The sequence below is a fragment of the Callospermophilus lateralis genome, chromosome 16 (assembly GCF_048772815.1).
Source record: "Callospermophilus lateralis isolate mCalLat2 chromosome 16, mCalLat2.hap1, whole genome shotgun sequence".
Lineage (NCBI taxonomy): Eukaryota > Metazoa > Chordata > Mammalia > Rodentia > Sciuridae > Callospermophilus > Callospermophilus lateralis.
In genome coordinates, this window is record NC_135320.1 from 28,730,344 (window position 1) to 28,746,357 (window position 16,014).

At 39.8% G+C, this 16,014-nt stretch overlaps 1 protein-coding gene across 1 annotated transcript in view; it reads right to left on the reverse strand.

Moving 5' to 3' along the window:
• The window catches only part of Clvs1 (clavesin 1), a 185,480-nt gene extending 169,723 nt beyond the window's left edge, over positions 1–15,757 (reverse strand). Inside the window, exon 1 of the mRNA XM_076836305.1 lies at positions 15,303–15,757. Within this exon, the coding sequence (XP_076692420.1) occupies positions 15,303–15,757 (455 nt within the window). The remainder of the gene's footprint in view (positions 1–15,302) is intronic.
• Between the last annotated feature and the right edge of the window lie 257 nt (positions 15,758–16,014).

Sequence of the window (16,014 nt, forward strand, 5' to 3'; positions counted from 1 at the left end):
AAGCAGAAGGAATTTTTCAGAGTCGGAAAGAAAGAGGAGGAAGAAACAGCAGAAGGAAAGAATCTGATAGGTATCCAGAAGAATAATTAGGTCAACAAGAAAAAAAATCCACAACACAATCGGACTCGGCAGTCATGGTTCTCGAAGGCCAGCCAGCAAATCGCCACACAGATCCTGGGACAAAGCCCAAGAGTGGGTCCCAGTCAGGTCACACAGCACGAGAGAAAACAAGAGCAGTTCTCTCACCACTCGGGCACACAGCATTCTACTTCAACCTTCCTGAATAAGCTATGGGAAGATCTAGGCCAGGATTATAATAAAAATATCCAAACCAGTCCAGAACTGGAAAATCTTGATAGAAGGACGGGCATTGAGCCAAAAAGAAACGAGTCACATAGAGAGATGGGTTTAAATGTTTGTTTGAAATGTGTTATGATTGGTTATAAAATTAATTTCCAAAAGGGACTTTTTAAGTGAAAGAAATGATTGCTTTTATTTTTAAGACAATAGAAAAGAAATTATGGCATCCATAACCACAGAGTAAATAAAGAAAAGCGAAGATGAGTGGTAAAGTACTGTATTACAGTATTACATTTCTCATCTTCTGCAAGAGATGGTGTTCTTGTCTCGCTGTCAAATTAATATATTGGAATCTTAACCCTGAAGGTGATGGTGTTAGGAGAGGGAAGCTGATTAGATCAAGAAGGCTCCAGGGGGGTTATTGCTCTTGAAAAGAGAAACAAGGGATCTTATTCTCCCCACTACCATGAGTGAGAGGAAACAGCAAGAAGACACCATCTATGAACAAAGAAGTGGGCTCTTACCAGAGTTCTAACCTGCTGGTGACTGGGTCTTGTACTTCTGAGATTCTAGAACTGTGAGAAATAGATTTCTGTGGCTGATAAGGCACCCAGACTAGGGTATTTTGTTGGAGCAGCTTGAATAGACAAAGACAGATGGTCTTTTAAATTACTGATTTATTATTTACTGTAAGAGCTAATTTACTACAAATCTAGGATTGTCTTTGAAAAAAACCTCTAAATTATCCACTACTAACATTGAAAACATAAGGCTTATCTTTTAAATCATTTCCAGAAAAATATCAAATAAAAATAAATGTATACAGAAAAAAATGAATAACAATAACAACAAAAACCCACTGCATAAATAGAAAAGGAAAAAGCATTAAACAGTAACACCATCCATAACAGTTGTCACTTATGAAAACCACATCTAAAATAAAATAGCACAGAAAAGCTTAAAATGATTAAGGTCAGAGTATGCATAATAATGCGTTGAATTGGGATGGGAGACAAGGAGAGATGGCACACTCAGACTGCTGACGGGAATTGAGGTTGGAACAACATTTCCGGAAAACAACTTAAATAAGCTATTCACAGTGTAAGCTCAGTTGTGTGTGTGTATAAAACGTAACTTCAATTCTCAATAAAAACAGTGGTTTCATCTAAGTGACAGGACTAAGGACGATTATTATTGTTCTAACACCTTATTTATTTTTATGAGTCTCCACCATGAGAATGTGTATCCTTATAATCACACAACACTTCATATTTAGGACATAGCAATTGATTTGGGATCAAAAATCTATTAGGCAACCATTCTGTAATACTATCCCAATAGGTTATTTGCCTCCCTAGTGCACCACAGAATTGTACTCTTGGGCTAACCAAGAGAAGAAGAAGAAGAAGAATCATGTGTTGGTTCTTCAATTTCTTTTGTTTGTGAATCTGCTAGGAATCAAGTAGAAGCTGGTATCTTCTCTTCTGCCAAGTGTCTACAATTTCAAGAGATTTGCATGTTTACAATAGCCAATTGTAGATCAAAGATGGGTATCCTTTGGTAAAGAATGACCCAGGTTAGGGTGGCTCACTTATCCATAGCGTTCACTACTCAGAGCACTGAGAAAACCAGAGGAGCCAGTGTAGGGCATGTTTCTCTCCCCTCCCTAGGTATCTTAGTGCTGGCAGGCCTCACCAATGTCCCTGTGCCTGACCCTACCACCTGAGGTACTGGGTGTCTGGGTACGGGAGGGATCAAATCAGTAGAAATTAATAAATATAAAAATTGTGGCCACAGTGGTGAAGCCACAGTCATAGGTCATGATGACCACTCTGAAAGGGAGAAGCGAGTAGTCACTTGGATGAGGGGACCAAAGGGAAGGAGTCCAGTGGCAAAGCTATTGAATTCCCATTGCCTTAGGGTAGGTGTTGAGCCAGGGATATAACTAAGTGGTAGAGCACTTGTGTAACAAGCACAGGTCCTGGGTTCAGTCCCCATTATCCCCCCACACACACACTCATACACACACCCCTTCTTAGGGTAGATGAGGAAGATACAAAGAAGGTTGTAAAAGATAATCAGAAAAATAAGATACTTCATTTTTCTTCCCCTAATATATTCTTTTTGAGAGACAAAGCCTTCTACTTAATAGTTGGGAAAGTCTAAAAATGAAAACTAAAAGGAGAGTCACTGCTTTGGGTAAAAATGACTTTTAGTCCAAGTTTAAAGAAAGATGTAGGTCACTTTCTGTTAGGCTAGGAAGAATCTTAAAGAGAAGAAAGATACAAGAGTCGGTGGGGGGGTGAAGAACATGAATCCAAGGTTGGAGAAATCTAGAAGGGATATTGGCTCAAGTTTTCAGTATTGCACAGTGACAAATAGATGCTGCAATGGAAAATGTTTCATGCCCTGCCTGCCGGTGCATTAGGCAGAACTATATTTCTCATCAAAGCAATGAGATATTATAAAATTCATGCACTGCTACAGCTCATTTACTTTATTTCCTGGGATTCCCTCTAGCTCCTCACCCAAGGCATATAACTCAATGGGTTTAGTTTTCTGTCTTCCAAAAAAAATAGGGGAATAAAACAGGGCTTTGAAGCAGATACACTATCAGCAACTTGACAGCAAAGAGGTGAAAAAAGTAACTTTAAAAATATATATATTAGATAACCAAAAATCATGGCAGTAGGGGCCATGTGGCCGAGGGACAAAGCCCTCCATACTCCAAGAATCTTCATTGTCTAGCCCAGAGTACAATGACATTTATTTATCAGGGTCGCACTTTTCAGAAGAAAATATTAAATTGTATGGAATAAGGGTAAGAAACACATTCTGTTGATTTGTTTGTTTAAACCAGAACTGAATAAAAATTTTAAAACTGGACCTTAAAAGGCAGCCCTCAACGGTTTGGAAATTTAATAACTGTGGACTACAAAGATATGAGGTAAATGAAGCATTGCAGTATTATGTGGAGAGATGCCACAGGTCAAGTATCAGGCTGCAACACTCTACCTCTAGTGGTATGATATGCTAATCAGCATGAGGAGATGTGCTATCACCAGAATCTACACAAACCCATCAGAGCGATGGGGCTTTGAGTAGACATAAGAAGCCACTCCCAAAGAACAAGGGAGAGAGATAGGCTTTTGTTCCTGGAGCTCTGCATCCTTAACCATGGAGATTCCTACATGAAACTTCTTCTTAACTCCATCTGATCCTAAGGAAATCACACAGAATTTAAGGGTTGAGAGAATACAACTGAAGTCATCTCCTTCCACAAACTTATTATTAGATGAGGAAACTCATACCCAGAGCCTAAGTCACAGAGTGGATAAGCCTCTCCAGAATCCTATCAAACCCATTTCACACTCTTATTGTTGAAGCCACTTCTACAACCACCTGGTCCTGCAGAGGATCATGGGTGAAGGGTAGCCAGAAGCATCCTTGTCTCTTCCTCTTTCATTCTCAAGTTCAGTAACACACAACACCTGTCACCTTGATGGGAATACTGCTATTGAGAAGAGTCTAGAAAGAACTTCCCTCCTTTCGGCTTTCCACTTCTTCCCCAGGAGTCAGCCAGCCCTGAGCTCTACCTTGTAGCCACAGATAGGGTGGAGGAAAAGACACAGAGTCCTGCCTCTGGGAGTTTCCCTGGCATGTGAGAGAGTAGGCTGTAAAGAAGATTACTGTATCAGGCATTCAGGGAAGGACAAAGGAGAGATCAACGGAGCCTGGGCCATGGCAAAGCTACTTAGTGTGGATATGAGATGTGAAAGATTTGATGTTCCCTTAGCATAAAACCCAAATTCCTTCCTTTGTGGCCTCAGTCAACCTCCTCAGCCTCATCTCTCACCAGGTGAGCCCTTATCTTCCATGTTCAATGGAACCAACTGAGGTTTTCTCAACATGGCATCTCTTTCCCCCAGAGATGACCCCTCCAGGAAGATCTCTCTGAAGTCCCAGCTTCCCAGTTGGCTTAGATACCTCTTTTCTCAGTCTCCTATAGAACCCATGCTAACCTCATAACAGAAAGGAATCCAGGGTATGAGGAACCACACAGCAAGGGTGGGGAAGAGCTGAGATGAAGAGGGTGCAGGGGCAGATGAGGGAGACCATGGACTCAAGTGGAAGAAAGATGTCCTTTAGATAAAGGAAATGATGCCAAATTATTAAGGTTTCATATGGCAAAATATATGGTGAAAGACTGGACCAACTTTATTAGGGAATCTTAAGGTTTGCTGAGCAAGAATTCTGCCACAAATTTTGAGCAATCAAAGAAAAAGGTGACAAGTTCCCCAATAGCAGATCCCATCAGAAGGAGACAGAGAAATCCTGGAGATCAAAGCACTAACCAGCCCTGTGACAGGTCCAGATGAAATACTCTCTATTTAAAATGAAGATAATATCTTTTTCATAAATTGTTGTGAGTATTAAATAAAACAATAGGAAACAGAGAGATGTTACATGCCTAGGAGCATTATTAATATTAACACTGTGATCAGGAATGACAGGGGAAGTGCCACATTTGAACTTAGATGGAAAGACATTGGGCGGGGGTTACGGAGACAGGGAAGAAACAGAGGCCAAGAGAAGAGGAAAATAGTGAGGAGCAGAATGAGAATGTGTGAAGGAAAACAAAACACATCACAGTAAAAGCTTCACAGCAGAATTTACCCTCTCTTTATTTTCTTGTCTGATGTTGCATTTTGCAGTATAGTAGCAATAACTTCAACTGCTTTATAGTACAGTCACAATAAATGGCTTCTGGGCTTGATTTACCACCTGAGCAAAGCACAGGCAGTTAATCACTCCCAGCAGCTGTTTAAAGTTCTGTATATCACCGTTCAGGAGTGATTATCTGGGAACCATATTTAAAGGGCAGGAGAGCTGGTTGATGGTTATAGAGATGAGACTCAGGGCTTAGGGACTGGGGATTGAAGTCTGTGCTAGGGGGCTTGCTTCTCAGCTCTACAGCATCCTCCTTTTAAAGGGATCAGAAGGTGCTTTCTGGGTTTTCTGTAAATTAGGGAGACCAATTAATGGCCCTCAAGAACTTTAATATAAGGGGAAAAAAAAACTTGTAATGCAGTCATTCGGGAGTCTGCTATGCCCATTAGGAAATCTCCCAGTGACGCAGCATGCAGGCAAAACCTGATTAAAAGTGCCCTTTTTGTGGGTCTTCTTTTACTGACACTGGTCTTTTTAAGAGCAAGTGCTGTCCAAGCCCCCAGATTGCAATACAGTGTTAAGTGGAGTAATTGTGATCAAGTTTGGCTCTGGCTGCCTTCACCAGGACTTGCCTGGAGAAGAAAGAAGTTATTCTTAGTCTCTTGAAGAATTTCTGGCCATAGGAGGGGGATTGTTGTTGTTGTTGTTGTTGTTGTTGTTGTTCTTCTTCTTCTTCTTCTTCTTCTTCTTCTTCTTCTTCTTCTTCTTCTTCTTCTTCTTCTTCTTCTTCTTTTAATCTACAAGGTAAGGACTGCAATGTTTTTTAAATGCCTGGGTTTATAATGAGAATTGGGGAGAAACAGCTGGCCTAGAAAGAAATACTGTCAATAAAAGCTTGTTCTTATGGTCCTCAAGGTCCCCTCAGATCCAAAGGCACTAGCCTGTGCAGCAGTGTTGTAAAGCCATGTGACATCCACAGCCATCCAGTCAGGCAGGGTCACACATTGTCCTGTTATCTTCCAACAGAGACCCTATTGCTCTCTCTCCCATTCAATCTCTAGGAGAAATGGATAAGAGGCATACTCATCGTAAGGGCCTGAGTTCAATCGCAAGGGGATGTGAATAGTGGGCAGAAAGCGGAATTAGCATGTAAGTATAGTGGGATGTCAATAAGAAATTTATTGGAGGAAGAAGGGATTTAAAAGAAACGTCCAGAAAATTGTTTGGCCATCACACATGACAAGCCATATACACATCCAGCGGCTTGGGGAAGCCCCTATCTAAGCACATTATAACTTCATTCTTTCATCAATCATCATCTTTTTAGAAGCATATAACAGATTTATTTTCCTTTACAAGATCCTCCCACTGACTGGGAATTCATATCCTTGGCATTTTAGGGTCTGGGTTAGGTCAAAGTTGGAAAAGCACCTGAACTATGGAGGAAAGGAAATGACCCTTTGGGTGCAAAGCCCTTTGCTGCCTACTACCTCATTTCAACCTCAGAGCCCCACCAAGCACCCAGGAAACTCAGTACAAAGTCACTATCTTGCCATGGTCATAAGATTACTAAGCTGCAGAGCCGGGGTTCTATTTGCAAGGTGAAAGTCTGTAGATGAACACTCATTTTCATGCAAGCAACAGGTAGACAAAGATGACAGGTAGGCTTAGATTAGGGTTGCTTTGGGTTAACACATTCGAAGCAGTATCCCGTTTCCCTTGCTCGGCTGGGATTTTAAAAATCAAAGTTGTTTTTGTTGTTGTCGTCACTGTTACCATTGTCAAATAATGACAGCAGAGACTGGCTGAATTTCAATCTTTAGTTTTCCAGGATTCCATGACATTGGAAGTCATGGAACATGACAACAGGATTCTCCATTTGAGTGATGAGGTCGTTTTCAAATCCTTTGAGAGCTCAAGTGTCTGCTGATGCTCACTCACTGATTTCTCACTGAGAGCTCTCCTGAATGTCTGATTAAACCCCCCAAATTTGGAAAATGAATTCCAGTATGAGTTGGTTGTGCAGCCTAGCATTTTGATTGAGAAGTTAGGTCTGAGATTTTTGCCTCTATTAGCCACTCATCTTCTGGGTGACCTTGGAAAGATTACCTGACCTTCCTGAACTTCAATTTCATCATGTGGAAAATATGGATATTCTAGTGCCTGCCTAAGAGCATTACTGGCTAACATATGGTAAGTACTTAATAAGCTTTCAATGTTGTTTTGTTTTGTAATTGTGATAATTTTCCTTTTCCTTCCAACTCATTTTGCTCATTCCCAAACTCATAACAATTGGAAAAACGGATCACTACCAGAGAGGTTCTGGCAGTGTTTTTAATAGAAGAACATTTTGCTGAATCTCTCTTAATAGGCTTTGGGATTTGAGGAGCAAGGTTCCCTGCAGCCCTGGTAAGAAGTCTAACAACTCCCTCACTTACCTTCTCTTTTCTTTCCTCATCAATATTCGGCATGGACACATGGCTACTGAGAAATCTATTCCTTTTCATGCCACAAGTTCTTATTACTGAGGACAATCAAACTGAATGGGGGCACAGAACCCCTGCTACTTGTAAAAAGCTCCTTAATGCTCTTGTAAAAGCTAAAAGAGAGCCTCAATCAGCTAGCTTATTTATAGTTTGAAGAGTTATATCCCACCTACTGCCTCAGGGTTTTAATCAGAAGAGAGAGCTGCTTAGAGCTCATCTCCCACGGCCAAATCATCACTCCCACAGAGCTGTGGGGCTTTTGCCACCTCAGCCCTTTAGAGGTTGTCACAGGTCAGCAATGACCAGTGACGTCTGAAGGAGCTGCTATATGTCCAGCAAATCCATCAGCTAAATTGCTGCAAAGCATCAGAGGACAAGGAAGGGGGGAACACCTTCCCAGAAACAGCAGTGAGTGGAAAAACGCCCATTCTTAAGTGCAAAGAATCCAGGTGACTTTCCAAATTATAACGTCCATATGACAGTGTCCTTGCTTTCACAATTGTGAAGGAAAGAAGGTCAAACATCCTAATAACATTTGTCCTCCCATCATTAGATGCCTGGAGGGTCTGATGTGGGGGCATGCTGGGAGATGCCATTCTAGGACTTGAACTCAACGGGAATAAGACCTCAGAGCCTTTAGGAACCTCACAAGACCAGCCATTCAAGTGTTTACTATAGAGTGTGTGAAGGAATAAATGAGACCCAGTTTTATCCCACTAAAGAACTGCAAGTCTTATCTATAGGCCAGCACCCAATTTCCTATTTGCTCAGACTGAACCAATGAGTCCCTTTTTCATTTTCTTTCTTTTGAAGACTGGATGGGTCCTCACCACTCAGCCTCCCAAATGAGTTCAACCTCTGGTGCATAAACTTGTAAAGCAGTCATCACTGTCAGCCTTATAAGTTGCCCAAAAAATAACTTCATGGTCTACACTTAGTCATTGTGTGCCTCTGGGTTGAGGGACAGTTGAATAGGGTATGTGAAGAAAACCTTGAATTTGGACCCCAGGGCTTCTTTGCTACTTAGCAACACACTAATGATTCATATTTTGATTGCCAGAGACTTTTGGAACTCAAAGTTCGGGGAGGAATGAAATCATTGGTGGATTTAGTGGGAAAGCATATTTCTTTATATTAAAATAGACCAGGGAATAGTCCCATCTCCGTTGGGCTTACCTAGTTACATAACATAGATCCTTGCAGGACTATAATAGAAAATATGTATAGTGGCCCTTCATATCTGCAAGTTCTTCATCCACAGATTCAACCAACCAAAGATTAAAAATATTTGGAAAAATTGCATCTGTACTGAACATATACAGACTTTTTATCTTGTCATTATACTTTATTATATGTTAAATGACTATTTACGTTACAATTACATTATATTAAGTATTATAAGAAATAGTTAAATGATTTAAAGTAAAAGAGATAATGTACATATGCCGTTTTATATAAGGAATTCCCATCAGTAGATTTTAGCATTTGCAGGGAGTCTTGGAACCAGTCCTCACAGAGGGATGACTATATATGAAAATTGGCATAAAAGCACCTAATGAAGAATAATTTTACTGATGCTAATAGAAGGATGTTTCCAGACAACCCCCGCTCCCCCTCCCCCCACAAGGGTGGATCTCAAAGTAGACTCCATCTCTCCCAGACACTTTGGAAATATAGAAGTCTTTCTGGCTGTCCCAATGCCAGGATAGGATGATAAACATTCCACAGCACTGGACATAATCATACACAATAGTAATCAATAGCTCTACATATTGATGATGCTCCTTTTAAGATTCAGTCCACCCAGACCTCAGACCTTCTCCTGGGTACCTCATTGTACTCTTCCTCCACCCAAGAAATCCATCTTCAGCCTTGCAAAAGCTCCATGAGTATTTTGAAATGTCTAACCACTCAGAGGCTGAGCAATTGCCTCCAGATGTCTTTGAAATGAACTTGGAATCAAAAGTCCTGAATCTAAGTTTTTTCCATTGATGAGTCATGTTGCTCCTTGACTAGTAAAGCACCATCTACTCCCTACCCTCCCTTTTGTCATCAGTAAGTCAGTGACACTGAATCTCCCAAATCATTCTGAGCATTAAATTTTAAAAAATACATTGAAATGCTTTGGGAGCCATAAAGACTTGGTGTGGTGGTTATTGTATATGCCTGCCCTGCAATATAATTGACAGGAACCAATGTGAGGCTCTTCTCTTGAAAAATCTGATTGGTTTGTGCTGTGCTATCCTGAACCAAACTGGAGCCTGAGGCAAAGGGGAAAGAATTGCAAATGCTTATGCTACTTTCTTTTGTTATTTTATTTATTAGGAATTTTTACATATTATGCATTTTGAATAAGTTACTGAGTGTGGAGATGACTTTAAATTTTTCCCTACTTGCTCAGCTTTACCCCAGTCCCAGGTCTGAAATCTTGGCTCAGACTCCCTAATCTTCCATCCAAACTGGATCCTTTGCCTTCTTATAATAAGTCCATAGACATGAAGGCAGTAATCAATTTGTGCATCAGCCTCCTTTTTCTCTCTAGTAATACACCCTAACTAAACTCTTCCTTGAAGTGCCTCATAAATATGGTTTGGATCTGAAATGTCCCTAATATTGAAACGTGTTGAAAGTTTTCTCACCAATATGGTGGTGTTCAGAAATGAGGTCTTTGGGAGGCGATTGGATCATGAAGACTTTGACTTCATCAGTGAGTTAATCCATGATGGATTCATAACTTAATGAACTGTAAAGAGATTGATGGAAACTTCAGGAAGCAAATCCTGTTTGAAGAAATTAGGTCACTAGGGGCTTGTTCTTGAAAGTTATGTCTTGTTCTCAGTCCTTTCCTCTATCATGCTCTCTACACACTCCTGCCACCATGATGTTCTGCCTCACCACAGGCCTAAAACCAATGGAGCCAGCCAATCATGTACTAAATCTCAAGACCATATGCCAAAATAAATTTTTTCTTCTTTTAACTTGAACCAATTTTTAAACTAGTTTTCAACCAGCTTGCTGATTTCTGAGTATTTAATTATAAGAAATAGTATCCTGACAAAAGAATGTGCAACGTTAACTCTACGTATTATAACTTATAATGCATTTCTAATTGTGTTTTCTCTATCTAAGTACTTGGGCACCCAGCTGGTCTACATATAGCACTAATGGATAGTATCATAGTATATTGTAGGACTTTCATTATCTGGATCCCCCCAAATGCTTTTCTTATAACCTGAGGATAAAATGAACAATAGTTGGGGGTACTAACACTAGGTGGCCTCCCAGCCACAACTGAACTATCAAATAAGACTCTGCAACAAGGTAGCTTGAGGTCTCAGGGGTATTTTTTAAATATGGAAGAAATTTGGTAATGGCATCAAATTTAGGAAGTATATATCGTGACCTAGTATCCTAGGTAATTGCCTGGTTTTATTTATTATTTTTAAGAAACAATTACCATTTATTGAGCATCAAGTAGTGTTAATCTAGGATCATAGTCACCCCCACTTTGTAGGTGAGAAACTGAGGGTAATGAGGATTTGAGCGACATGCTCTGGCATGTGACTGGTAGGAGGCAGCTGGGATTTAAAAATGGCCATCTGGCTTCAGAGTTTGTGCACTTAATCACACTTTATTCTGCTTCTTGGACACTACCAAGTAGGGCAATTGGAATTAATCCTTGCAATAGCCCAGTAAGCTTGATATCTTACCCACTTCCATTTGATAAATTGAGATTCTAAAATGTTTAAAAAAGAAAAAAAAACTTGGCCAAGTATAACTCTTTTTTGACTAAATGAAATCCAGAAAAAAAAATAGATCTATGATCATATTTCCTTCCGAAGTACCAGGGCATTTGTGGCAAACCAGGCCATATGATCAGGGGCACATCTATAGCTCAGAAAGAAGCAAAAAATTGATTTATTCTTGATTGGATCTTACAGGGGCAAATTATGAATTCTTGCCAGTGCTGATATGAGTTTAGATTAGAAACATCAGAGGACTCACTGAGCAATAGTGTCCACTTAGGTCCTCCCTCCGTGCCACGCTGATGAGCTAGAAAATAAATTGCCGACTCTCAGAGGGCCACATTCCTTTTATGAATGAATGTGTGATTCTCACTTCATCTGATGCTTTTCAGTTCATCTCAGGGGCCTCAGAAAATACAGAATCCAGACAGTTTTCTGCTGAGGCTCAATTTTAGGACAAGGCCAGTTGTACTCAGGTAGCCAAGGGCATCTGGGCCTCAGTTGTCAAAGCTAACCTCAATAGCCAGAGCCCTAAAGACGGCTTTAGAGAACAGAGCTTTCCATCCCTCACAGTTCTGCACTTTGTTCATGTGTCCAGGTCTAGATGAAGGAGATTAATATCAAGTTAATCATATTAATCATCATTTTAATCTCAGTAAACCTTCCACATGAGGCATTTTGTTCCTGCTTATCTGAGGCCCCCAATAATGGTGATGCAGGCACTTTGCAAAGCTGTGCTAACTCCTCCAGGCCTTTGAGCTGCATTTGGACTGGGTCTGTGTGACAGGAAACTCATTTGGGAGAGAGCAGGTGCTCAGGATGCGCGTGTGGGCACACAGCACTCCACCCTACTCCAATTTCCAGCATTGTACTCTTGCCTTGGGTTCTAATTTATTTGCCATCTGTACTCTACTACTTTGGTAGTGGAATATTTTTAAATATTAGTAATAATTCTAGAAGCTAATGCTTATTGAGTACTTACTGTGTGCCAAAATATAGATTGTAATGCATTATTTCATTCAATTTTCCCAACCATACATAGATATCATTATCATCCCTACTTTACAGGAAAGAAAACCAAGTCTCAGAGACGTTGCCTGTCCAAGGTCAGATGATCAGTAAGTGACATGATAATATCCAGATTCAAAATAAAGTTTGCTTGCATCCAATGTTTTTTGACTATCATTACTACCTTGTAAAAAGCAAATGGTTTACAACAAATATTTTTATGTGTGGGTTGGCAGAAAGGAGAATGTGAGAGGGAGAGATGGGGGAGGGAGAGGGTAACAGAAATGTTACTTTAAAAAGTCTAGTGAATTAAGAGCCTGTAAAGTGATTTTTTTAAATCCCTTCTCCTCTATCGGATGAAGCTGAATGAGCTTCACATTCATGAGCCATTAGAGCTAGAGGTTTCTCAGGGATTATATAGTTCAAGCTTCTTATTTTACACATGAGGAAACCAAGGAACAGAGAAGTAACTCGTTCAAGGTTATCATAATCATAAACATTTGGATTATTTCCTCAGAGATGTGTTACTTCTCACTTCTTTGCAACACATTTTGGAATATATACACACCAAATTCTAATACAAAATAAAATATCTTACTAGAGCCCATTTCTTCATATGTACAGCACCAAGACTGACTGGTGTTCTCTGTATCGTCTGTCTTAGCAGATGGAAGTTCTAGAACACTAACAACACTTAGCACAAATGATGTCAGCATGGATTATTCTCCAGCATCATCACAACGTTCCTGTTTCAAAATCCCAAATGTTAATGTGCCATTCTCAGGAGGACAACCGCTCCCTCTAGTTTAACACTGATGTCCTGTGTTGGTGGTTTTTGTGTCACAGAAGGAGCTGTGGTAGACAGGGTCTAGATGTTCTTATGTTTGTACCATTGCTGGACAATGAACTACCCCATGGGATTTTCACCAACAGAGACCACGTCTTCTTGTCATCTGCATTATACAAGCCCTGGCACAAATTCTGTGTTCCTCAAATGTTTCTTGATTGAATGATACAGGTGGATGAATATAAGAACCCAGAAATCTTTCTCATCATTGGAACAAAGTAATGAAACCCACATCATTAATTATGTTAGCTATGACACAACATATTATAATATGATATTATTCTATATTATCATTATTGGTCCAAGTACAGACCTGACCAAATTCTAGACAGTATTAAATCATTCAAATGCCTTCCCAGAGATAAAGGGTGCTAACCCAACCTTATACTACTGTTAATTTTAAGAGGAGGAGGAAGTGATGTGGGGCAGTGAAGAAGTACCCTAGAAATTCCTTTTAATGGTATTAAAAGGTGTTTTGATACATTTTTAAAGTTAAACCTGTGTCTTCCTCCAAATCATAAAAATTTTAATGAAGAAATTCCTGTGAAAGCTCAAGCCACAGTTGATACTTTGGAAATGGATTCATTCATTTTTTTTTCTCATTCAACATTCATTGAATATTGTGCCATATGCTAGCAAAGTAAACATGCAAACACATAGTCTCCTGCCCTTAAGAACTTGCAGCCTTGGGAAGAGAGGGTAAGAATGCACAAGGTAAACTCATTTACAATAAGGAAGGTTAAGGTAACTGGCTCTTGAGTCAGACCATTGGGGCTCAATCTCACCCCATGTTTTACTAACTACATGACATTAAATTATCATCAAATATAGAATTGGAGAAGAGTAATACTACCTGTTATGCGAAGTATTGGGTGTATTAAGTTTTATATATGCAAATACATATAGATAGATAGATAAATATATATTTGCATTATAAACATTTGCAGTATGAGCAATATATTACAATATAAGCATTTGCTTAGCAGAATATGTGATAAGTGTTCAAAATTATTATCTGTGACAACAGTGATTCTTATGCTCTTATTATGAATGCTTTAATAGAAATATGAGCAGATGATGGTCATCTGACTAAAATAGGGTTGAGGTGGAGTAAATGAAAACTACGTGCCTGAAGATACAAGGATAGGTATGAATTATTAGGCAGATTGAGTCCAGGAGGGTGGAGTTGGGATGGGGATGGTGGGTCTCTCCTTTAGGTGTGTAGTGGAGCAAATCCAAAGGATTAGAGATATGTCAAAATCACAACTGGTCAGGGCAAAGTTTATACTTCCAATCATTTGGACCACGGAACAGAAGGGCAGAGGGTAAACACAGAGTAGGAAATGTAGAAGGTGGATTATAAAGCAAATTAATTTACTTTGAAAGCTTTGAAGGTCATTGAAGAACTTTAATCAGGGCAGTGACGTTACAGAATTTTGGAAGGATTATCCTGGCTACAGTGCAAACTAGAATGGCTCAGAAGAGACCAGAGGCAGGATGCTCAGAAGAAACCAGTCTTGCAGTAATGTAAGTGAGAAATGATGAGACGCTAAACTAAGGCTATAGTGATGGGATCAAAGAGAAGTAAAGAGACTTGAGAGATTTTTTTCAAAGCAAGGGGTAGAACTTGGGAACAAAGGTCAATCAAGAATTTCTGGCTTGAGAGACTGGAAGAACGGGTATAGAGGAGAAGACGATAGTACTTTCAGTCTGGGGCATGAAGACTTTGGAGTTCTTTATAGGACTTTCAGAGAGAAATATCTAGTGTATTTGGATACAAAGATCAAGCACTCGAGACAAATAGAGAATATCAAAGTCATGGAAAGGATCCAAGAATCATTATTTTAGGTATTAAAAACACTTGACTTAAGGTCACCCACTGAATCCATTTTTTGTTACATTTCTGTTACAGAAAAAGAAAAAAACCACTAAAGGTAATATATAGGTCTTTCAGAAGATCACTTTCAGTTTTATTAAAATAAATGACCCACTTTAATAAGAATTATAATGACTTATAAGTCTCTTACAAGTCCAATGCTATGATTCTATTGTTCCAAAACACCATGGACATCTGGACTTGCCTTTTGATGACAGCATACCTGTGGCCTTAAAACTTTCTATGTGGGTGTATGGAATATATTTTTTAAAATTAAAGCCCTTTACTTATAAAGCCATATAACCCCATACATGCAGTGAAAATGCCGTGGAAAAGAAAAACTAAGTAAAGACACTATCTACATTTACCTACTCTGATCCCAATTGGCAGCAAATAGCAGAAGAATCTTCCTCCCGTAGTGATCGCGGTTTTCCAACACTCCAGGGAATCCATCAATCAGGGCCCTCTTAATGCCAGGATCATCTGCCTTGAAGTTTTTGAACATGTCCAGGTTTAGTTGGCGGTACTGGAAGTACTGGGCCAGGAGTCTAAAGGCATCGGCTTGGTGAAACTTCCTGGCTCGGAGAAATCTCAGGATGAAGGCGTCATCTGTACGTAAAAATCCAATGTCAGGCCTAGTGATGATCATGTCCCTGACTTGCTGAATATCCTGGTGTAAAACATCTGGGTTTTCATTCAGTTCCAAGCGTGCTTTCTCTATAGTCTCTGGACTGAGTCCAGCCTGCAAATGGGTCATCTTGTTCAAATCTCCTTTCCAAGTGCTTAATTTCTGATATTTTGGAAGAAGAGAGACTGGTCCCATTCACCTGATGATGTGCTGACACCGTGGCTCATTCAATAATCTTCCTACCACCAGACTGCCACTGAAACAGATGATTACAGGATCTTCTTTCTGCTCCCAGAAAGTCGTCGGACATTCAGGCCCTATGATGTGGTGGCCATCCAAAAGAGAAGCAAAACCGAGGCCATTGCTTACTGAAAAACAAATGCACACAAGAGAAACAAAACAGAGATGATACAAAGAAAGTATGGCAAATTAATCAGAAACTAGATAGAGAA